The sequence below is a fragment of the Phyllobates terribilis genome, unplaced genomic scaffold (assembly GCF_046119375.1).
Source record: "Phyllobates terribilis strain yellow unplaced genomic scaffold, ASM4611937v1 Scaffold_5__5_contigs__length_657084704, whole genome shotgun sequence".
In the NCBI taxonomy this organism is placed as follows: Eukaryota; Metazoa; Chordata; class Amphibia; order Anura; family Dendrobatidae; genus Phyllobates; species Phyllobates terribilis.
The window spans coordinates 634,121,109-634,144,330 of record NW_027362765.1 but is presented as its reverse complement, the minus strand read 5'-3'; the positions used below and the strand labels follow the sequence as shown (position 1 = coordinate 634,144,330).

The following is a 23,222-nucleotide window of genomic DNA, read 5'->3' as shown; positions in this document are numbered from 1 at the left end:
TGGTAACATCAATTTTGCGGAATCATTTCACCACTTTTTTAGCCCATCCTTTGCAAGGCCACAGGAGACAAGAAGTCTGACACATAGTCAACGCCTAGAGACGATGGTACAGGAGTATCTCCAAGTAAACATTGAAGCCACGACTGTGTCACTGGACCCTTGCTCTTTTTGGGCTTCCAATCTGGATAAATGGCCGGAGCTAGCCACTTACGCCTTGGAGATCTTGTCATGCCCCGCAGCCAGCGTTCTGTCTGAACGTGTGTTCAGCGCTGCTGGTGGTGTGCTGACAGATAAGCGCACGCGGCTCTCCACTGATAATGTAGACAGACTCACGTTCATAAAGATGAACAAATCATGGATCCGAAACGACTTTTCTACCCCTGTGTCATCCTGGGGAGAGTAAAAGCTTGATGATTGGTTAAAATCACCCTACCAACCGTTTTAAGCTTTCAAATTACTAATCATGTTTATCTGTATCTTGACTGGAAAATAATTTGGGCTTTGTAGCAGTGTGCAGCACTGATCCTATTAGGCCATCTATACTAAAGCTTCACCAGATTTAAAATTAAAAATAATTTTTAGCTGCATCTAGCCCGGAAAATAATTTTGGGGCTCCGAGATGCGCAAGGCACATAAGTGCCTTCTTGCTGCACTACCTGCAGCATGACCCTCATATTGTCAGAATTCGAAGTAATCATGACTACTGGGTTGCCACACTCTTAGATCCCCCAAACTTTTCGATCAACCTTTTCATTTTAATAAAGACCAAAAAAATGGTCATTTTTGAAATTATAAGCATTACCAGGTTGTTAGAAACTGAAATCAAACAGTTTTCAACTCAAAACTTTATTCTAGGTGATGTTACATTTTCACATAGGACCCCTTGTTCGAAAGGAGCTTCTGAACTCTCTCGTCCATTGAATTTGTCAGGTTTTGGATGGTTTCTGCTTCAATTGTTTTGCATGAGGACAGAATACCCTCCCAGAGCTGTTGCTTAGATGTGAACTGCCTCCCGCCATCATAGACACTCCTTTTAATGATGCTCCAAAGGTTCTGAATGGGGTAGAGGTCAGGGGAGCATGGGGGTCACACCATAAGTTTGTCCCCTTTTATGCCCATATCAGCCAGAGATGCAGATGTTTTATGTGCAGCATGAGATGGTGCATTATCATGCAGAAAAATGATCTTGCTGTGAAATACACGGTTCTTCTTCTTGAACCATGGCAGGAAGTGCTGTTTGAGAAAATCCACATACATTATGGAGTTCATCTTTAGCGCCTTCAGGGATCCTAAAGGGGCCGACAATCTCTCTCCCCATGATTCCAGCCCAAAACATTACTCCACCTCCTCCTTGTTGGCGCTGTAGCCGTGTTTGCGTGGGGTGTCCATCAACCAGCCATCCTCCACTCCATCCATCTGGACCATCGAGCGCTGCACGGCACTCATCCGTGAACAAAACAGTTTTGAAATCAGTCTTCATGTAATGTTTGGCCCACTGGAGCCGTTTCTGCTTGTGTGAAGTGGATAGAGGAGGTCGACAGGATGGCGCATGCACAGCTGCAAACCTCTGAAGGACCCTGCATCTTGTTGTTCGGGGGACGTTGGAGGCACAAGCAGCTTCAAAAACTTGTCTGCTGCTATGACAAGGCTTTTTTGCCGCTGCTCTTTCAACCTGACGTAATTGCCTGTAGGAAAGAGTCCTCAATTTGCCCTTATCAGCACGCACACGTGTGTACTGTGAATCAGCTACATACTTCTTGATTGCCAAGACACTTCATCCTGATCATCGCACAATGTTGATTGTAGTCATGCCTTGACCTAAACACTCCACAATTTGTTGCTTCTCAGCAGCCGACACATCCTTTTTCTTTCCCATTTTGGCAGAAAATGTAGGCTGCTTAATAATGTGAGAGAGCCTTCTTAAGTAGTCTTGCCTTTCATTGGACACACCTGCCAAACTAATTAGCACAGGTGTCTGCAATTGCTTACAGTGATATAAAGAGCCCTGACACACATCACCATCAATGAGTTTAACTGACAAACAAACAAATTCTTCCCTTATCACTCCTAAACACTTTTTGTATAATAATTTGGAACGCAGTGTACATGTGCTTTTCCACAAAACACCAGTGGTTCACGTAGCGAATCTTACAGTTCTAACTTGCCAACCGTGGTCTGTATGGAATTGTTCAATAAAGGGCCCAAAATTAAGATAACATAGATGGGAGAGGTCTCTATGAATAGGAATTCCTAAGTATTTGATACCCTGCGAGGGCCAGGCAAAGGGAAAGTTGGACTGGATGGAATCCTATATGGATTTGGGGAGGGAGACATCGAGGGCCTCAGACTTCGCTGCATTGATTTTAAAATTTTACCATGTAACAAAGTGATCTATTTCAGCCATAACAGCATGGATGGATATATATGTGATTGAGTGATATATACTAGGACATCATCAGCAAATAGAGAGCACTTGTACTCGGTGCCTCCCACCTCAATCCACCTAATATTGATGAAAATGTTCTGACGCACCCCCTGGGCCTTGGGACACCCGGAGCCGGACCCTTTTTGGTGGATGCTGGTGGTTGTAGTCTTCGTGGCGGCGACCCAGTTCCGTGGCTCAGGGCGGTCAAACCAGTGGCGGAACTATTTATGTGGTTTTCATGTTTAAATGTCCGACTACGCCACCCGTGGATTGCGGTCAGAGTGAACCGCCGCTACAGGGCAGACCACTGAGGCTGGTGTTGTGGGTGCAGCAGAGCGTAGCATAACTCCCCACGGGAGGAGTATAGCCTCAGGGCAGTGTATGCGGAGGATGGGGGTGATGGTGCAGGGCAGCAGCAGTAACGACACGGAGTCAGTGATGCAGTTCAGGGCCTTTACTCACAGTTCTTATTATCCAGACCACGTCTGCAGGTAACGGCTGCCCACGTCGTACTGTGCTCACCAGGTGAGGGGCTCAGACAACTCCCAGATAACTTTGGAGCACTTCACAGGACCCCCTTTGTGTGTCCTTTGTCTGGCCTTTCTTACCAACACTTCTGTCCGGCTGCCTCGGGCCTCCTCTTGGTAAACTTGGCGCCAGTTTCCCTGACCCTATGTGGTGCCTTCCTAGCGGGTGTAGCGAGGGGCTGCGCCACATAAAATGTCAGAGCCTCCGGTTTCTAGCTGAGGGTCGTTTCCTGCCTCCACTAGTTCGGGGACCGGTCTCCCCCTTTGGCCTGACCCCTCCACGCAGGTGGATTCGGGCGTGCGGTGGCGACTCGCCCGTCCGCACCCCTGGGATCCCTTCATTCCTCGTTCCTGGAGCCTTCTCCGCTCCTCTTCCTTCCTTCTCCCTCTTCCAGGCCTGGGCCTCTGTTACTAGGCCCGCCTCCGGAGCAGAGCTCATGCAGAGCCCCTGCTCCCTGCCACTTCTGCTCAGACTTCTCTGCACTGAACTAAGATGGTGCCCACCTTTTATACTCCCTTCTCAATGCACCCAGGAACTGCTTCCTCCCTGCTTCTGCACTACAGGGTTCCCCTTCCTCAGTGTTCCCTCCCCCCACTCCAGCCAGGGACAGGGACTGTCGTGCCCATCTCAGGGGCATATTGGTCGCCCTGCCCCACGGCAATGTGGTGTAATGCATGCAGGTGTCGGGTCCTGATCCACACTCCATCCTTACCTGAGAGTGAGATATCACACCTCTGGGTGAGGTGCAATACGTCTGTAGCAACCGAGCCCTCAGGGTGCTACAGTTCCATTTATCTTCAGCCTAGGTGACGTATTGCGATACAGGGCCGTGATTTTGGCTATAAAAGGGTCCCCTAGACCCCTACCCCAAGCTTTTTAAGAGAATCATATATGGCGTGCCAGGAGACTCTATGGAATGCTTTCTCAGCATCCAACGAGAGTATCTAATTACAAATTTTTAACTGCATCTAGCCCAGGAAATACTTTGTGCCTAGTAGCAGTGTCTGCTAGTGAGCGGATTATCCCGGCTGTTAAGCAAGCTGCACCACCTGTAGTTTAGACACTTAATTTTTTCAAAGGAAATGCTTCGGGACCATGGGATACTTAGTGAAGAGCATCAGGAGGCACCCCAAGGCATAGGGGCTGGGACTGGCAGTAGGATGCCTTGCGGTGGACAGCCGAGCTCGATCCTTATAAAAGCTTTTTAACTGCAGCAGCTTTAGTGGACGCTACTGGAGCTGGAATTACCGCGGCTGCTGGCATGAGACTTGCCCTCCAATAGATCCTTGTAAATGGATTTAAAGTGTATTCATTCAAATTAGAGAGACAATTTAAATTAAAAAGCTTAGAGCTGCCTCCACCACAGGGGGGCTCGCTCGACCCACCAGCGGACAGGCACCAGCATTGGGAGAGGGGGGCTGGCCGTCAGGGTTCACCGCGGCTCTGGCACAAACCCGGCGACACGGAGGTGGCACGGGCAGGAGCGGACTGGCCGTGTCGGCTTCTCACTTTTTGGATTTTAGAAGGGCATGACATGCCTATATCTGTGTCTCCCCCTCCTTTTACTCCCCCACCTCTTTTATTTTCGCATGACTATATGTACTTGTCACTTTTCCATGTGTTAGTTATGTCTTCTGAGCAGTTTGTCAGCTTTTGGACACCTTTGAAGGTGTTTTCTATGTGTTTCTATGTGTTTTTGTTTGCCTGCCATTGGTTTTAACGGTGTTCGAAGGTGTTCGACGAACAGTTCGACGAACAGTTCGGCGAACACACGGGTGTTCGACGAACCGAACCGAACTCGAACACTACGGGGGTGGCTCAACACTAGCTGTGAGTCTGGACCGTATATTCCTCACCCTGATCCTCCTTCCTCCCACCATGCTGAGTATTAAGAGACAACTGATCCCACACTTTGACACTCTGAAGAGCTGTTCACTTTTCCATTTATAGATTCGGGCCTCTCGTCCGGTCCACTTGTAGCGGGGCAAGAGGAGATCGCGTGTAGCGATGCCCAAATATTTGAGCAGCCACGGTCACACGAAGGTGACAGTGGGAAAGTGTTACAAGAGGTAGACAATGATGAGACACAATTGCCAGAAAGTCAGGAGGAGGACCAGGGTGTGGAAGTGGAAGACGAGGTGGTGGATGATATAGTAACTGACCCAACCTGGCAGGCGGACATTCAGAGAGAGGACAGCAGCACACAGGGGGGGGGGAGGCAGAGCACCCCAACAAGCAGGAAGAAGCAGTGTGATGGCCGCAGACAGAAGGCAGGCAACCGTTCAAAGTAACACCAACATGAAGGAAGTTGCCAGTACAACTGTTAGGTCTTCCCGAGTCTGGTTGTTTTTTAAAGACTCTGCCGATAACCCCAAAAAGGCCATTTGCACCACCTGCCAGGCCATCATCAGCAGGGGTGGCAAAACGACCAGCCTGACCACCACCAGCATGATCAGGCACATGGCAGCAAAATACCGGACTTTGTGGGCCGAACCCCAGGGTCCAGGAACAGTGTCTGCGGGTGGCACCATTGCTTCTTCCGCTGTTGTGCATGCAAGCCAATCTCCTGTCCATGGTGCATGCGAAGACGCCTCCTGCCCTGCACCTGTCGTTGCACACTCTCAAGTAGCAGCATCAGGAAGCACGTCCATGTCCTTGTCCAAGCGTAGTGTTCAGTTGTCCATACCCCAGTCCTTGGAACGCAAGCGCAAATATGCAGCCATCGCCCCACAGGCCACACTACTAAATTCTCACATTTCGCGACTGCTTGCGCTCGAAATGTTGCCTTTTAGGCTCGTGGAGATGGAAGCATTCCGCAACCTGATGGCGGCGGCCGTCCCTCGGTACTTGGTCCCCAGCCGCCACTATTTCTCCCGGTGTGCCGTCCCCACATTACACAAGCACGTGTCCCACAACATTAGCCGTGCTCTCAACAACGCAGTTACTGGTAAAGTCCACCTAACCACGGACACGTGGACAAGTGCTTGTGGGCAGGGACGGTACATCTCATTGACGGCACACTGGGTTAACAAAGTGGAATCCGGGACCCAGTCGGACCTTGGGACGGAACACGTCCTCCCGACGCCAAGGATTGCGGGCCCTAGGTTAATCAGGGTTGCCCCCATAGTCTACAGCTCCTGCGCCTCATCCTCCTCAGCCCCCTCCTCCTCTTCAGCCTCCATCTCCGAAATGACCACATCAGTCGCACTGCAGCACTGCCTCGGCCAAGCTGCAACAGGCTGTGCTGAAGCTAATATGCTTAGTTGAAAAACCGCACAATGCTGAAGAGTTGTGGACAGCTCTGAAAGAGCAGGCAGATCTCTGGCTCACACTGCTGAACCTACAGCCAGGCATGGTCGTGTGTGACAATGGCCGGAACCTGGTGGCGGCTCTGTGGCAAGGCGAGCTCACACATGTACCATGCCTGGCCCATGTGCTTAACCTCGTGGTTCAGCGGTTTCTCAAATCCTACCCGGAGCTGCTGGATCTGCTTGCTAAAGTACGCCACCTGTGTGCCCATTTTAGAAAATCAGCTACAGCTTCCGCCTGTTATGATCTGCTACAGGGACTAAGGAAAGACAGGAGAACTGTCCCTACAAGAGAACTAAACTAGATCCCTACGATGTAACGGGGAACCTGATCCTGCGATCAGACCCGCTAAAGTCCTCGGCTAGTCTGAACGAAGACCTATAGATGTGAGGGAGGGATCCCTACAAGAACTAGGGACTGGGATAAGTTTGGACACCTCCTAGCAGAAATAGTAGCAGTCAAAGACAAACACACAACAAAAATCATAGAGGTCAGAAGACCTAGCAAAACTAAGAGAACGGCAACAGAGCACCAAGCTAGCTCAAGAGTAGTAAATACAATGAAGTCCAGCAAGACCAGGAGGGCGGAGCCGGATTAAATAGGCAAAAATGGTCATGTGACCAGCAAACTAAAAAAAAACTAACAGGAGAGTTCTAACAGTACCCCCTCTTCTAAGAGGATCCTCCGGATCCCCTAGGCCCAGGCTTACCAGGAAACCTCCTGTGAAACGCTCTGACAAGTCTGGAAGCAGAAACATCATCCGCCCTCACCCATGAGTTATCCTCAGGTCCGAAACCCTCCCAAGCGACGAGATACTGCAAACTCCCTCTATACCGTCTAGAATTTAGGATGCGGGAAATTTCATATTCCCCGTCCTCCACCACCGGAGGAACAGTGGCAGAGGCGTCACCATCAGACACATCAGCTTTTTTCAACAGAGAAACATGAAACACCGGGTTAATCTTCCAGGACGTAGGAACCTCCAACCTAACAGCAGATTGGTTAACTATCTGAAGCACCTTAAAGGGCCCTACGAACTTGGGACCCAATTTTTTAGAAGGAATCCTCAATCGCAGATTCTTAGAGGACAACCAAACCATGTCACCAACAGCAAACAAAACCTCTTGCCGTTTCCTATCAAAGTACCTCTTAGATTTTTTGTTAGCCTCCTGAAGATTACCACGCACATCCGTCCAAACTCTCTCCAAATCACCGGAAAAACTCTCCTCCTCAGGCACAGCCGAAACCAATTTGGAGAATGACCCAAAAGACGGATGTCTCCCAGAACAACAAAAAAAAGGCGAACACCCAGCAGAAGAGGATGTATGGTTGTTAAGAGCAAATTCAGCAAGTGGCAGAAACTCAGACCACCCCTCTTGATTGTCTGCCACAAAACAACGCAAGAACTGCTCAACATCCTGGTTCTTCCTTTCTGTCTGGCCATTAGACTCAGGATGATATCCAGATGAAAACGACAAATGAACTCCCAACCTGTCACAAAAGGCACGCCAAAAATGAGCCACGAACTGAGGTTCCCTATCAGAAACAATGTCAGTAGGAACACCATGTAGTCTGACAATTTCCTTGACAAAGGCCTTAGCGAGTGTCTTAGCGCAAGGCAGTTTGATGAAGGGAACCAAGTGACACATCTTGCTAAAACGGTCCACGACCACCCAGATGACCGTGAAACCTTCAGAGGGGGGAAGGTCAGTAATAAAGTCCATATCCAGATGTGTCCAAGGTGCACTAGGAACCTCCAGAGGGCAAAGCAACCCCGCAGCAGGAGCATGCGAAGACTTGGATCTAGCACACACAGTACATTGGCGCACCCACTTAATGACTTCCTTCTGCCATCCAGGCCACCAAAAACTGCAACCCACAAGTCTCTTGGTCTCAGAAATTCCTGGATGACCTGCCAACCGAGACTCATGACACTCAACAAACAAATCTCTCCTAAAGGTCCTAGGCACAAACAACCTCCCATGGGGAGTGTTAGATGGGGCATTCTCCTGAGCTTTAAGAATCTCATCCTCCAAAACGGAGTCCAAAGCAGCAATCACAACACCTTCTTGTAAAATGCTCTCCTCTTCCTCCTCAACACAGACCATGGGAGAAAAGCTGCGAGACAAAGCATCCGCTTTAACATTCTTGGTACCCGGGATGTAAGTAACGGAAAAATTAAACCACGAGAAAAAAAGTGCCCACCTAGCCTGACGGGCATTCAAGCGCTTGGCAGCATCAAGATAGATCAGATTTTTATGATCAGTGAAAATCTGAATGGGAAATTCAGCACCTTCCAAGAGGTGACGCCAGTGTTCAAATGCGAGTTTAATCGCCAGCAATTCCCGATTACCAATATCGTAATTAAGTTCAGTCTCAGAAAATTTTTTTGAAAAAAAGGCACAGGGATGTACTCCATCCTTGTTTTCCTGAGACAACACCGCACCGACCCCCACCGAAGAAGCATCAACCTCAACCAAAAACGGCTTAGTCACATCAGGCTGCATAAGGATGGGAGCAGAGGTGAACCTCTCCTTTAGAAACACAAAAGCTTCAATGGCCTCAGAAGTCCACTGAACAGCATTAGCACCTTTCCTGGTGAGATCGGTCAGCGGTTTGACAATAATAGAAACATTTTTTATGAATTTTCTGTAATAATTGGTGAAACCCAAAAACCTCTGTATCGATTTCAAACCTATAGGTCTAGGCCATTCCTGCACAGCTTGAACTTTAACCGGGTCCATCTCAAAACCTTCACTGGAGATAATGTAGCCCAAAAAACTAATTCTCTGTACAGCGAACTCACATTTCTCCAGCTTAGCAAAAAGCGAATTGTCCATTAATAACTGTAATACCTCACGTACGCTCCGCCAATGAGACTCCAGATCAGGCGAATAAATCAGAATGTCATCCAAATACACAACCACATTTTTGCCGATTAAAGGTCTAACGATTTCATTAATAAGATTCTGAAAAAATGCTGGAGCATTGGTAAGACCAAAAGGCATAACCAGATTCTCAAAATGACCCACAGGAGTGTTAAAAGCAGTCTTCCATTCATCACCCTCCTTCATGCGCAACAAATTGTATGCCCCCCGGAGATCAATTTTAGAGAACCACTTGGCCCCCACTTACTGGTTAAATAAATCAGGAATCAATGGCAGTGGATAAGGATTGCGTACAGTAATTTTATTAATCTCACGAAAGTCCAGACAAGGATGTAAACCGCCATCTTTTTTTTTTACAAAAAAAAATCCAACAGCCACAGGAGACTTGGAAGGCCTAATGTGACCGGCGGCCCAGCTTGTCTGTATGTATTCCTCCAAAGCCTTTCTCTCAGGAATAGTAAGATTAAATAAACGACTTTTAGGAAGAGTCACTCCAGGGACAAATTCAATGGTACAATCATAGTCTGTATGGGGAGGCAAAATTTGTGACTCCTCCTCAGAAAAAACTCTCCAAAAATCCTGAATAGGTACAGGCAATTCCCCTTTATCCACAGCAGCAATACGTCCGTTACAACACTTATCATAACACTTAGGGCTCCAGGACTTAATTTCATTGGTAGACCAATCCAGTACAGGATTGTGCAATTTTAACCAGGGTAACCCCAATATTACTGGAGAAGGCAAATTATCCAATACCACCAAATCCAAATTTCCTTGGTGAATACCATTAATAGTGAGGGGAAATTCACAGACCTTATGAGTAACACTCTTCAAGGGAGAGCCATCAACAGAAACCACAGCAATAGGGGATGACAAAGTTTTAGGTTCTAATCTAAGTTTTTCCAAGAATCCCCCATCAATCACATTCAGAGTAGAAGCACAATCCACAAATACCCGAAATTCAATTAATTCATCCTGAGCAGCAGTAGTGGCAGATACTAATACTCCCTTAGAATTTAAACAGGCAATACGGGCATAACTGACCATTTTTTTTTCTTTCTTCAAACGAAGCACACAGTTCTTAATAAAATGACCAGAATTTCCGCAATAGAAGCACAAGCCTTCAGAAAGCCTGCGATCTTTTTCCTGAGAGCGGGGTGCCATCGCCCCAATCTCCATCGGCTCTCCATTGTCAGCACAGACCCTCTCAAGACTCGGAGCTGACATAGCAGAGGATTTGCTCTCATTAACCCTTGCACGCAGTCTTCTGTCCACCCGTATAGCTAATTGCATTGCCTCCTGCAAGTTTCCAGGTGTGGGATAAGCAATCAGTAAATCCTTAACCCTTTCACCTAGCCCTGCAAGAAACAAGCTTTTCAAAGCTGAATCGTTCCACCCCACCTGGGCAGACCACCGACGGAAGTGAGAACAATATTTTTCCACATTACCTGATCCCTGCCTCAAACGTCTCAATTCAGACTCAGCAGATGAGACACGATCAGGATCATCGTACAACAAACCCAAAGCAGAAAAAAAACTATCCACTGATCTAAAGCACGGATCACTAGGTTGGAGAGAGAAGACCCATCCCTGAGGATCTTTGCGCAAAAGTGACATTATGAACCCTATGCGCTGTGATTCATTACCAGAGGATCCGGGTCTCAAACGAAAATACAATAAACAAGCATTTTTAAAAGAAAAATATCTTGTTGTTTGCCAAAAAATAAATCAGGCAGACGTACCTTTGGTTCCACAAAATGTGCTCCACAACAGCTACTCACGTGTTGTTGGAGCTTGGCCACCTCCAGAGAGAGTCCCTGCAAGCATTGAGCCAAATCTTGAACCGAGACCATGATGGAAAACTGGAGGTCTTTCCTTAGAGAAAATTTTTTTTTTTTTCTTTTAGGGCTGGACTTACTGTTATGATCTGCTACAGGGACTAAGGAAAGACAGGAGAACTGTCCCTACAATAGAACTAAACTAGATCCCTACGATGTAACGGGGAACCTGATCCTGCGATCAGACCCGCTAAAGTCCTCGGCTAGTCTGAACGAAGACCTATAGATGTGAGGGAGGGATCCCAACAAGAACTAGGGACTGGGATAAGTTTGGACACCTCCTAGCAGAAATAGTAGCAGTCAAAGACAAACACACAACAAAAAGCATAGAGGTCAGAAGACCTAGCAAAACTAACAGAGAAGGGCAACAGAGCACCAAGCTAGCTCAAGAGTAGTAAATACAATGAAGTCCAGCAAGACCAGGAGGGCGGAGCCAGATTAAATAGGCAAAAATGGTCATGTGACCAGCAAACTAAAAAAAACCTAACAGGAGAGTTCTAACACCGCCGCCCTTGCAGTGTTTCAGCTGCGTTTCCAGCTTCTGGCTCACAGACTGGTGTGTGATGTCCCCACGCGTTGGAACTCTACACTGCAGATGTTGGGAAGGATTTGTGAGCAGAAGAGGGCAGTTGTTGAGTACCAGAATCAACAAGGCCATCGCTATTCAGTTCAGACTCCACACATAAGACTTCAGGAGTGGACATGGATGTCACACATATGTACAATCCTCCAAAACTTTGAGGACTCCACCAAGATGGTGAGCGGTGATGACGCCATAATTAGCGTCACCATCCCGCTTCTCTATCTTCTTAAACGCTCTCTGCTCACAATCAAAGAGGATGCATTGCAGGCGGAGCATGATGAGATGGAGCAAGGAACCATACAGGGTGATTACACACAGCTAAGCCTCATCTCATCCCAACGTGGATTGGGTGACAATGAGGAAGAGGAGGAGGAGGAGGAAGGACAGGAGCTAGTTTCATGCACTATAGACAGTACTACCTGCACAGCTGTCATACCGTCTGTTCAGCGTGGATGGCCAGAGGACAGAGAGGAGGAGGAGGAGAGCATGGTCAGTCATCCTCTTGGTGAGGACACGGAAGTCTTGCCTGTTAGTAGTCTGGTACGCATGGCTGAGTTTATGTTAGGCTATGTGCCCACGATGCAGAAATGCTCAGGATTTTTTCCTGAGCGTTTCTGCATCTCCCTGGCAGAAAAAAAATGCATGCGCGTTGAACATGCGTTTTTCATGCCAGGGACATGCGGAAATGAAGCGTTCTTCACTTGCATTTCCGCTTGCGGGTGTCAAGCGCTTTCCAAGCGATTTTAGCATCACTTGGAAAGTGCTTGACAACTAGGTCACACTATAAAAATCCATGCAACCGGCATGGATTTATATAGTGTGACCCGAGAGAATGGTTAAAAATAAAAAAATAAACCTATATTTACCTTCTGATGGCCCCCGAGTCTTGCTGCGCCCGTTCCTGGCTGCCAAAAGATCGCGATACGCTGTACTGAAAGACCTACCGTCACATGACTGTGACATCAGCGCAGGTCCTTCAGTCCTGCGCGATCTGTCGGAAGGAGTCCGGAGGCCGTCGGAAGGTGAATATAATCTTTATTTTTTATTTTATTCTTTTTTTTACAGCTTTTAATGGTACCTGGGTGTGGAGGAGAGTCTCCTGTCCTCCACACCCGGGTACCATCCGCATATTAGAACGCGCCAATTACGGAAGTACAGATTCAGTCTTGCGGAATTGGCGCGTTCTAATGCAAGTCAATGGCGGCAAAAAAGCAGCGCTTCCGCAAAATTAAAGGACATGCTGCGTATTTTTGAGCGCAGCATAAACGCTGCAGAAAAATACGCAGCATTGAAAGTTGCATTGGAGACCATGTGGGAAAGTTTACCAAGCGTTTCCCAAGCGTTTACGCTGCAGAAATTCCGCAGCGAAAACGCTTGAATAACGCATCGTGGGCACACAACCTTACGCTGCCTTTCCCATGACCCTTGTGTTCTCAAAATTTTTGGTGACAGTCATTACTGGTTGGTGACACTTCTAGACCCACGCTACAAGGAGAACTTTATACAGTATCTCTTATTCCTGAGGCGGACAGGTCTACAAAAATGGGGCTGTACCAGAAGGCCCTTGTTGCGGAACTATTAAAAAATTCCCATCTGAAAACGCTGGCAGCAGAGGGCACACTTCATTGGACAACCAAGGAGTACAGGTGAGAGAGACACAACTTCAATCTAGCAGAGGCAGGGGAACACTGTCAAAGTTCTGCGAGAGTTTTCTCAGACCCTCCCATCGCACAGGCCCTGAGGCGCAGGGTACTCTCACAAGGAGTGCAAAGTTTGGGAAGATGCTGAGGGAGTAACTTGCCGACCATACCAACGTCATCCGTGATTCCTCTGTGCCTTATAATTATTGGATATCCAAGCTGGATACGTGGAATGAACTGGCTCTCTATGCCTTGGAGGTCCTGGCCTGCCCTGCCGCCAGCGTCTTATCAGAGCGGGTTTTTAGTGCCGCTGGTGGAATTATAACTGATAAGCGCATCCGCCTGTCAACCTGAAATGCTGACAGGCTGACTCTTATAAAAATGAACAAGGGCTGGATTGGGCAAGACTTCTCAACACCACCGAATGATAGCCCGTAAAAAAAATTTTTATACAGTATGTTCATGTATACTCCCCAGGGGTAAATGTTTGTCAGCCATACACTTAGTGCATGGGTATTACAAGTATAGGAGGCCCGCTCCTTTCTAATGGGAACATTTTTTTAAGAGGCCCTCCTCCACGTCTTCCAAGGGTCATTGAAGTGCCTCCAAATTTTTGGCAGCCCTTGCATTCACTGCATAGGCTAACACTATGGGAGACTCTCTCCTTTCTAATGGGAATTTGTCATTACTGTGGCCCTGCTCTATGTGTCTTTAAATTCTTTGTGGGGTTTTTCCTAAAATTGGTCAGCTGTTGGACTCACTGCATACCCTATAACTGTATAGCAGACTCTCTCCTTTCTAATGGGAATTTGTTGTACCTTGTTACTGTGGCCCTGCTCTATGTGTCTTTAAATTCTTAGTGGGGTTTTTCCTAAAATTGGTCAGCCGTTGGACTCACTGCATACCCTAAAACTGTATAGCAGACTCTCTCCTTTCTAATGGGAATTTGTTGTACCTTGTTACTGTGGCCCTGCTCTATGTGTCTTTAAATTCTTAGTGGGGTTTTTCCTAAAATTGGTCAGCTGTTGGACTCACTGCATACCCTATAACTGTATAGCAGACTCTCTCCTTTCTAATGGGAATTTGTCGTACCTTGTTACTGTGGCCCTGCTCTATGTGTCTTTAAATTCTTAGTGGGGTTTTTCCTAAAATTGGTCAGCCGTTGGACTCCCTGCATACCCTATAACTGTATAGCAGACTCTCTCCTTTCTAATGGGAATTTGTCGTACCTTGTTACTGTGGCCCTGCTCTATGTGTCTTTAAATTCTTAGTGGGGTTTTTCGTAAAATTCGTCAGCCATTGGACTCACTGCATACCCTATAACTGTATAGCAGACCCTCTCCTTTCTAAATGGAATTTGTCGTTACTGTGGCCCTGCTCTATGTGTCTTTAAATTCTTAGTGGGGTTTTTCCTAAATTTTGGCAGCCCTTGCAGTCACAGCATGGGCATTACCACTATAGGAGACCCACTCCTTTATAATGGGAACATTGTCGTACCTTGTTACTGTGGCCCTGCTCTGTGTGTCTTTAAATTCTTTGTGGGGTTTTTCCTAAAATTGGTCAGCCGTTGGACTCACTGCATACCCTATAACTGTAGAGCAGACCCTCTCCTTTCTAATGGGAACATGTCGTACTTGTTACTGTGGCCCTGCTCTGTGTGTCTTTAAATTCTTAGTGGGATTTTTCCTAAAATTGGTCAGCCATTGGACTCACTGCATACCCTATAACTGTATAGCAGACTCTCTCCTTTCTAAATGGAATTTATTGTTACTGTGGCCCTGCTCTGTGTGTCTTTAAATTCTTAGTGGGGTTTTTCCTAAATTTTGGCAGCCCTTGCAGTCACAGCATGGGCATTACCACTATAGGAGACCCACTCCTTTATAATGGGAACATTTTTTTTACTGAGACCCTCCTCTATGTCTCTTCAAAGGGGTATTGGGTTGCAAGAGCTGCCAAAAATTTGGATGCAGTCACTGGATACGCAATAACAGTATAGGAGACCCACTTGTTAATAATAAGAACAAAGCATAGCCGGCTGATGGCTCTCTAACAATAGAGAGGGCCGACTGCTGGCCTTTTAAGAATAGTAAGGGCTGTCTGATGGCCCTATAAAAATAGGCTTTATGACTTTCAGAGTCCCTCCATCATAAATAAAACAGGATGTGTCTGATGATGTGTCACACACCACATTGCCAGATAAGGTTGTAAAATGTTAAAATGACATTTCCTGGTGAATGCATTTGTCTTAAAAAATAACGTAAAAAGAACAAAACAATAAGATCTTTCTTTAGTATAAAAAACAGCGTCACCAATTTAACCTCAATGTAATCACATTGTTCAGCTCATGCACATCCTCCTCCATCTCCGAAATGACTACATCAGTCACAAGCTGACAGCACTGCAGCACTGCCTTGGCCAAGCGGCAACAGGCTGTGCTGAAGATAACATGCTTAATTGACAAACCACCCAGCGCTGCAGAGTTGTTGAATGCTGTAACACAGCAGCCTGATCTGTGGCTCTCCTCGCTGAACATACAGCCAGGCATGGTCGTGTGTGACAATGGGCGGAACCTGGTGACAGAAAAATGACAGCTGGGGTAGATATGGTTTCCCTCTATGCCAGTCCTTTTACTGAGCTAAAGAATATGGCTGTGGTAAAATACAACTCCCACTGAGAAGCTGTTTCAGATTGAAAAACATTGTGCCCACCAGAGTATTTGATTCTGAGGGATAACCTTTCTCACCCGCTCAAGAGCCCCATAGCAGCTGCAAAGTTAGCACTATCATGAACTCTCCTGAGGTAGAAGCCAAGGCACACCAGACAATTCTCTGGTGGGACCGTACAACCCTGCCGAGAAGCAGTCCTTGCTAAGAAAAGTGTGTGGGAAGGTTCCCGGACACTCTCTTTTTACTGAGGAGGAAACACACGCAAACACGGGGAGAACATACAAAGTCCTTGCAGATGTTGTCCTTGCTGGGATTTGAACCCAGGATCCCAGCGCTGCAAGGCTTCAGTGCTAACCACTGATCCAATGTGCTGCCGTTCACCCTCTAATATCTAACAGGCTGGAGAAACTTGCACCTACTGCCACTCTAGCTTCAGCTCCTTTGTGAGAAAATGTATTTGGGCAGCCACTCAGTCTACCAAATAAAATTCCTGAGAAGGAAATTGGGGATGGCTTCGCTACTGGTACTGGGGGCAGTGCTAATACCATGGCATCGTACCATAGTTTGCTGGAAATATTCCAGGCTGGTAGGAGGCAAGCAAATTCCCACAGAAAAGTACCAGCAGTAATGTTCAGGCCACATTTCAAGTGCAAGCTGCTTTAGAGGACTTCTTGGGAGAAATGACACACAGGGTAGATATGGTTTCCCTCTATGCCAGTCCTTTCACCGAGCTAAATACAACTCTCAGCAAAAAAGTTGTGAACTGGCTCCGTACCGTCCCTGGCCACATTCACCTGTCCACATGTTTGTGATTAGGCGGTCCTTCCCAGTAAGTGCACTGGGGAGGGCACGGGTAATGTGAGACCCGTGCTTGTGGAAGGCGGAGGCGACACCGGGAGAAACAGTGGTGGCTGGGGACAAAGTATGGACACCCGGCCGCCGCAGGCATGAGGTTGTGAAAAGCTTCCGCCTTCAAGAGCTTAAAAGGCCATATTTGAAATGCAAAGAGCGGCCCAGAAATCTGGCAGTTTAGTGTTGCAGCCTGTGGGTGGGTGGCTGGCTGCATACTTGCACTTGCATTCCAAGTAACAGAAAACTAAGCAGATGGTGGCCTCTATCATCATCATGTCCTCACCTCGGCACTATGAACTCTCCTGAAGGAGAAGCCAGGGCCCACCGGAGGAGTCTCCGGTTCTCTGGTGGGCCCGTCCAACCCTGCCGAAAAGCAGCCCTGGCTAAGAAAAGTGTGGGGGAAGGTTCCCGGACACTATGGCTGCTTTTTTAATGTGGATTGGCCATGCTTATGCATGTTATTTCTCAAAACGCATTACAGATCAGGCCATTGTCCAACTGGGTGGGTGGGTGGCTGCTTGCATACTTGCGCTTGTATTCCAAGGAATGGGGTAGGGACAACTGAATGCTGCAGTGGGACAAGGACGTGGATGTTAATTGTTGCAAGTCTGCAACGACAGGTGCATGGCGGGAGGCATCTTCGCATGCGCCAAGGATCACTTATGATTGGCACACTTTTAGGCAGTGACCTGGGAGTCAGAGATGCTTCCAGAGGTCTTCCCCATGCTGTTACCATGTCTTTTCAGCACTGTATGCATGTGTCTGATGATGTGTCACACACCACGTGGCCAGATAAGGTTGTAAAATGTTAAAATTACGTTTCCTGGTGAATGCATTTGACTTGGCTGAAAGCAATGCAAAAGTGCAAAAGCGCATCAAAAATGCTACATGTGAACATAGCCCAAGTTGTGGAGGAGTATTTTTGTTTTTGGTTACTTATTTTGCCTTATATACAAGTCATTACCCTGGAAAGGATGTTCCTTAACATATTTCCCAGGAAAATCCATTTTGGTTTCGTTTTTGTATGTTTTATTGTGAGTCCATAAAAGTGGCGTAATACTCTGACCACGTTGTTGACAGCAGTGATCTCAGAGTTAGAGATGCTTCCGGGGGTCTTCCCCATGCTGTTCCTATGTAATTTGGGCAATTTTTAGGCCCTCTGCAGACCGCTGGGTGGAGCCGCCTGAAAAATGCTAGAGTTTCCCATAGACTTACATTGGGCTCGTTGCTCAGGTCGAGCTCCCGAGTATTCCAATTTGCTCGACCCGAGCAACGAATACTCGAGCATTTTAGTGCTCGCTCATCACTAATCATTACATGTATTTATTCACCTATATGTTGACATGTGGCACTTCAGCCCCATCGCAAGGGGTCTGTCTCAAACTTGCAATGGAGCTGAAATGCCGCATATGAACCCATGAGATTACATGGATGTACTAATTACACGTACATCACATACACATATGTACACAAATATAGACATGACATATTTCACACTTCTTCAAACATATTAGACACACATACATATACATATATACCCACTGTAAGATGGCCGCCGGACAGGTCCTTGAGGGGAGATATGTATCACCGAGGTTGGTAGCTTCGGTGATGTAAACCCGGGAAAAGCATGCTCCAGCACATGTAGTGCTGAGAGGGTTAATAGGGCGTATAATGGCAGGTTTTTACTAAGCAGTCATAAGAGATGGGAGTGAATGGCTGCTCACATATCCCTACCCCACATTTTTGTAAATAAAATAGAGACCGAGTGTCTCATTCAGTGTCTGTGGCTGGAGTTATGGATGCCTCCAGCATGTCTATGTCTGTTTCGGTACTCTGTTCTGGACAAGGCTGTGTTTTGTTTACTTTGAAAGTGCGGTTTATGAAGTCTGAATAAACCTGCCTTGGACATTTTTAAGAAACCGCTTCCTGTGTCTACCTCAAAAGCAGCTGAGTGAGTACCAAGTCCTACACCACAAATTACACAAGGACTTACCCTCACTGCAGATTATTGTACATGGTGCATTAGCAGCTTCTTCTTCCTATAGCCTGTACTTCCATCTTCTCTGTGGTGCAGTCTCCCCTCCTCCTGGGGCCCGACTACAGAGCTGGCTCCTCTCTTGCTATAATTACAAGGCAGCAGGGGGAGAGCAGCGCTCTAATAAAAAAAGAGCAGGGGGGCAGGGAGAGCAGTGGCCATGTTGTAAGAAGCCACTCTGCTCTGCTGGAGCCTGGAGCTGGTGGGCGGAGCCCCCTCTTCTGCTGCAGCAGAGCAGACACTGAGTCATCCACTGCGCAGCACAAAACACAACTTTTGCAGAGGCAGATTCCTTCTCCTTAATCTCGGGCCCCCCTGTCTCATGGGCCCCATAGCGGCAGCATGGTTTGCCATTATGGATCATATGCCCCTGGTGGCAAGGTCCACATAACCACCGATACATGGACCAGTAAGCATGGGCAGGGACGTTATATCTCCCTAACTTCCCACTGGGTAAATATAGTGGTGGCTGGGCATGAGGCAGAAAGTGTTTTGGCGCATGTCATACTACCACCAAGGATTGCTGGATGTTTCTCTGTCCTTGATGCCTCCTCCTCCTACTCCGCTTCCACCACCGTCTCCTCATCTGGTCAGCGTAACACCTACAGTACATGCCAACTTCAGCACAGCCAGGGGAAAACAACAGCAGGTTGTTCTGAAACACGTGTTTAAGGGAAAAATTCCACACAGTGCAAGAGCTGTGGACAGGGATCAAACAACAGACCGATGAGTGGTTGGTGCCGCTGAACCTCAAGCCTGGAGGTGTGCGATAATGGGCAAAATCTTGTAGCAGCTCTGGGCCTCGCCGGTTTGACGTACATCCCTTGCCTGGCACATGTGCTGAATTTGGTGGTGCAGAGCTTCCTGAAAAATTACCCCAAGATGTCAGCGCTGCTGCAGAAAGTGCGGGCTGTCTGTGCGCGCTTTTGGCGTTCCCACCCTGCTGCTGCTCACCTATCTGCAGTGTAATATTGTTTCTGCCTTCCCGCTCTCCACCTCATATGCGATGTACCTAAAAGGTGGAACTCCCACCTTGCATATGCCAGAGAGACTGTGCGAGCAGCAGCAGGCAATAGTGGAGTTGCATGAACGAGTGAGACGCTCTGCCGAACAACACCACTTCGCCGCCAACGAGTGAACCTCCATACGGCACGTGTGTGCCATGTTGTGCAGCGTCATCTACTCCACCAACATAGCCAGTGCGAGTTGCCCAGATTGTTACCTGTGCTGATTACTGGGTGGCCACCCTGCTGGATCCCAGCAACAAGGACAACGTGCCATCCTTACTTCCGTCACTTGAGTGTGATCGGAAAATGCGGGAATTCAAGGGCACACAGGTAGACGCACTACTGACGGCGTTCCCACCTGACAGCAGGGGCTCAGTGGAAGCACAAGGCAGAGGAAGAGGAGGAAGTCACCAATGCAGCTTGGCCACTGGCACCACCTTGGAAGAGTGGGTTAGCCTGGCTTAAATGTGGAAAACCTTCCTCAGCATAGCACAACATTCAGCACCACCATCTGATATGGTCCGCATTAGCAGGATGCAGCGTTTCAACAACATGGTGGAAGGGTATGCGTCCAGACATCACCACGTACCGAGTGATGGGTCTGCCCCATTTAACTTCTGGGTCTCCAAATTGGACACATGGACTGAGCTTGCCCTTTACGCCTTGGAGGTGCTGGCCTGCCCTGTGGTAAGTGTACTGTCGGAACATGTGTTTAGCATGACAGCTGGTATGATCCACAGCCAACTTGGGCAAGCTCACATTCATTAAAATGAACCAGGTGTAGATCTCACTGGACTTGTCCGTACCTTTGGCTGAATAAAGAAGTATACCAGCAGCACAAAGCCATTGTTATACTCCACCGCAGTTTGTTCATTCTATTTGCCATTCCCAATGTTTTTGGCCTCCCCAAATTAAAAAAAACAACACAAAAACAGTGTTGGCTACCTCCTTCTCCTCCACCGCCACATCCACCTCCACCTCAACCACCTCCTCCACTTGGACCTCTGCCTTCTAGTTCAAGATTATTATTATTATTTTTTATTCCATGTTATTTTAAGTCATTTCCTTATCCACATTTGTTTGCAGGGCAATTGTCCTGCCTGCTCTTATCTCCATTTTGCTTCCTTTTGCAGTCCCCTAGCCCTGACTGCGACCATTTTACGGACATTTTACAGAACAAAAGTTTGGGTCCCCATTGACTTCTATGGTGTTCGGGTTTGGGTTTAAGTTCGGGTAGAGTTCTAGTATCCAACTACAGTTTAGTCGAACCCGACAAACCCGAACATACATGGGTCCACTCATCCCTATCCTTTATCTGTTCTCCATGCTTAGTGTGGCACACACAGACATACAATGTAAAGTTTGAGTCAACTTCTCCCCTTTTTATCTTATTTTAGGTGTGATTTTCATTTTGCCCACACCTGTTACTTGCCACAGGTGATTTTGAACGAGCATCACATGCTTGAAAAAAAGTTGGTTACCCATAATTTTGGAAAGGTGCCAATAATTTTATCTGGCCCCTTTTTGGTGTTGTGTGTGAAATTATGTCCAATTTGCCTTTTTTTCTATCTTTTTGTGTTGTTCCAATACACACAAAGGAAATAAATGTGTATAATAAAACATGTGTAATTGCAATAATTATCAGGAAGAAATACTTTGTTTTTTAGAACAATTTCAGAGGTGCCAAAACTTTCAGCCATGACTGTATGGGATATTGCCACATTCAGTAGACTTACGCAATAAATTTTGGGTCCATGTTCCCCTATTACTCCATTTGAAAATTAAAAAATTACAGCTAAAGTAATATTTTTGTGGAAAAATTTAATTTTTAATTTTCTTATTCAACTTTGTCTTAACTTTTATGTTGCACCTTAAGGCTGCATGCGTTTTTTCAAGCGTTTTTGATGCGGAATTTCCACAGCGGAAACGCTTTAAAAATGTTTGGTAATACTTTCCCCATGGTCCCCAATGACAATCCGCATGTGCTGTGCACATGCTGCGAAATTTTCCGCTGCGGATTTTCCTTGTTGAAAAATCCGCAGCATGTCCATTATTTGTGTGTTTCGGCATGCGGATTTGAGGTCACAATGCATTTGAAAAATGCAAGTCAAATCCGCATGGAAAAACGCTGCAAAAACGCTTAAAAAACGCGTGTAAAATCCGCATGCGTTTTTACTAGTAAGGACATGCAGAAACGCTGCGGAAATTTTCTGCTTCAATTCTGCATCGTGGCCACATAGCCTAAAGGTTAACACATTTCCTGATAGCAGTTTAGAATAATTTGAGGGGTGCAGTTCTGGGGATTTTACAGTATACTGGCCCCTCAAAGTTACTTCAAAACTGGATAGATCCATAAAAATAGGATTTGTACATTTCCTTGAATAAATGAAAAATTGCTGCAAAATTTAAACCCTTCTAACTGCCAAAAAAATAAAAGGACACTTGAAAAAATACGCTGGTGTAAAATAGGCACATGGGAAATGTATGGTATCTGGTTTTAGGATTAAATCATTACAATTTTGAAAATTGCTAATTTTTCAAAATTTTCATCCAATTTCCTGGATGAAAATTCCTAAATTTATCGCAAACAATAGGTACAGTACGTCAAGAAAAATTACAGAATTGCAGAATCACAGGTCACATAAAGTGACAATGGTCAGATATGGCAAATGGGGCTTGATCATTAAGGTCAAAATTGGTTCCATCGCTAGGGGGTTAAATGGCACACTAACAAACATTTTGAAGGAAAACATACCTTCAGTTAATAAAAAAAATAGCAATTGTGTGCCACTCTGCTCAGGAAATGGCTGTCTGATAGTTAGCATTGCCAATCATATTTCTCTTATTAGAGGGTTCATTCTCTATTATTTTCTCAACTATAAATAAAGTGCTTAAAGTTTAAAGTAACAAGTTCAATTTGAGTCAAAATTTACCCCAAGAGACTTTGGTTGTCCTTTGAGAAAAATTAGATGAAACGTTGGCCTTTGTGGAGGAGGCAATAAAGGTGGATTCCAGTTTGATGATGTTACAACCGGGATCCTTCCACCGTTTGTCACCATGCCCATTGTATAACGTTTCTGCAAAATTAAAGACAACAGATATAACTTTGTAAGCATGTCTCAATTTATTGTCTTACTTCATTTTTTTTATCACCAGATGATCCCTACTGATGAGATTTTTTGCAGAGGGGAAGAGGATGGCAGGGAGGAGGATGGGGCTGGACGCTGAGCTCCTGCCTCCTCCACCTTCCCATTTACACAGAATCTCATTAGTAGCAATTATCATCTCCCATTTCAGTAATGTAATAATATATCTTCACTGTATACAGATGTCACCAGTAAATTGAGAATTTTAAGAATGAAAGGTCAGTCCAGAAAGAGAAAGATTTCTCTGATAAGATATATTAATGAGTTTCTTAGTTTTGTGTGTACTACTGATTTATAAAATAAAA

At 46.5% G+C, this 23,222-nt stretch overlaps 1 protein-coding gene across 1 annotated transcript in view; it reads right to left on the bottom strand.

Annotated features, from left to right (window-relative positions):
• LOC141271676 (membrane-spanning 4-domains subfamily A member 15-like) overlaps positions 1-22,836 on the bottom strand; it is a 296,948-nt gene extending 274,112 nt beyond the window's left edge. The window contains exon 1 of the mRNA XM_073681714.1: positions 22,705-22,836. Within this exon, the coding sequence (XP_073537815.1) occupies positions 22,705-22,836 (132 nt within the window). The remainder of the gene's footprint in view (positions 1-22,704) is intronic.
• Positions 22,837-23,222: the final 386 nt, after the last annotated feature.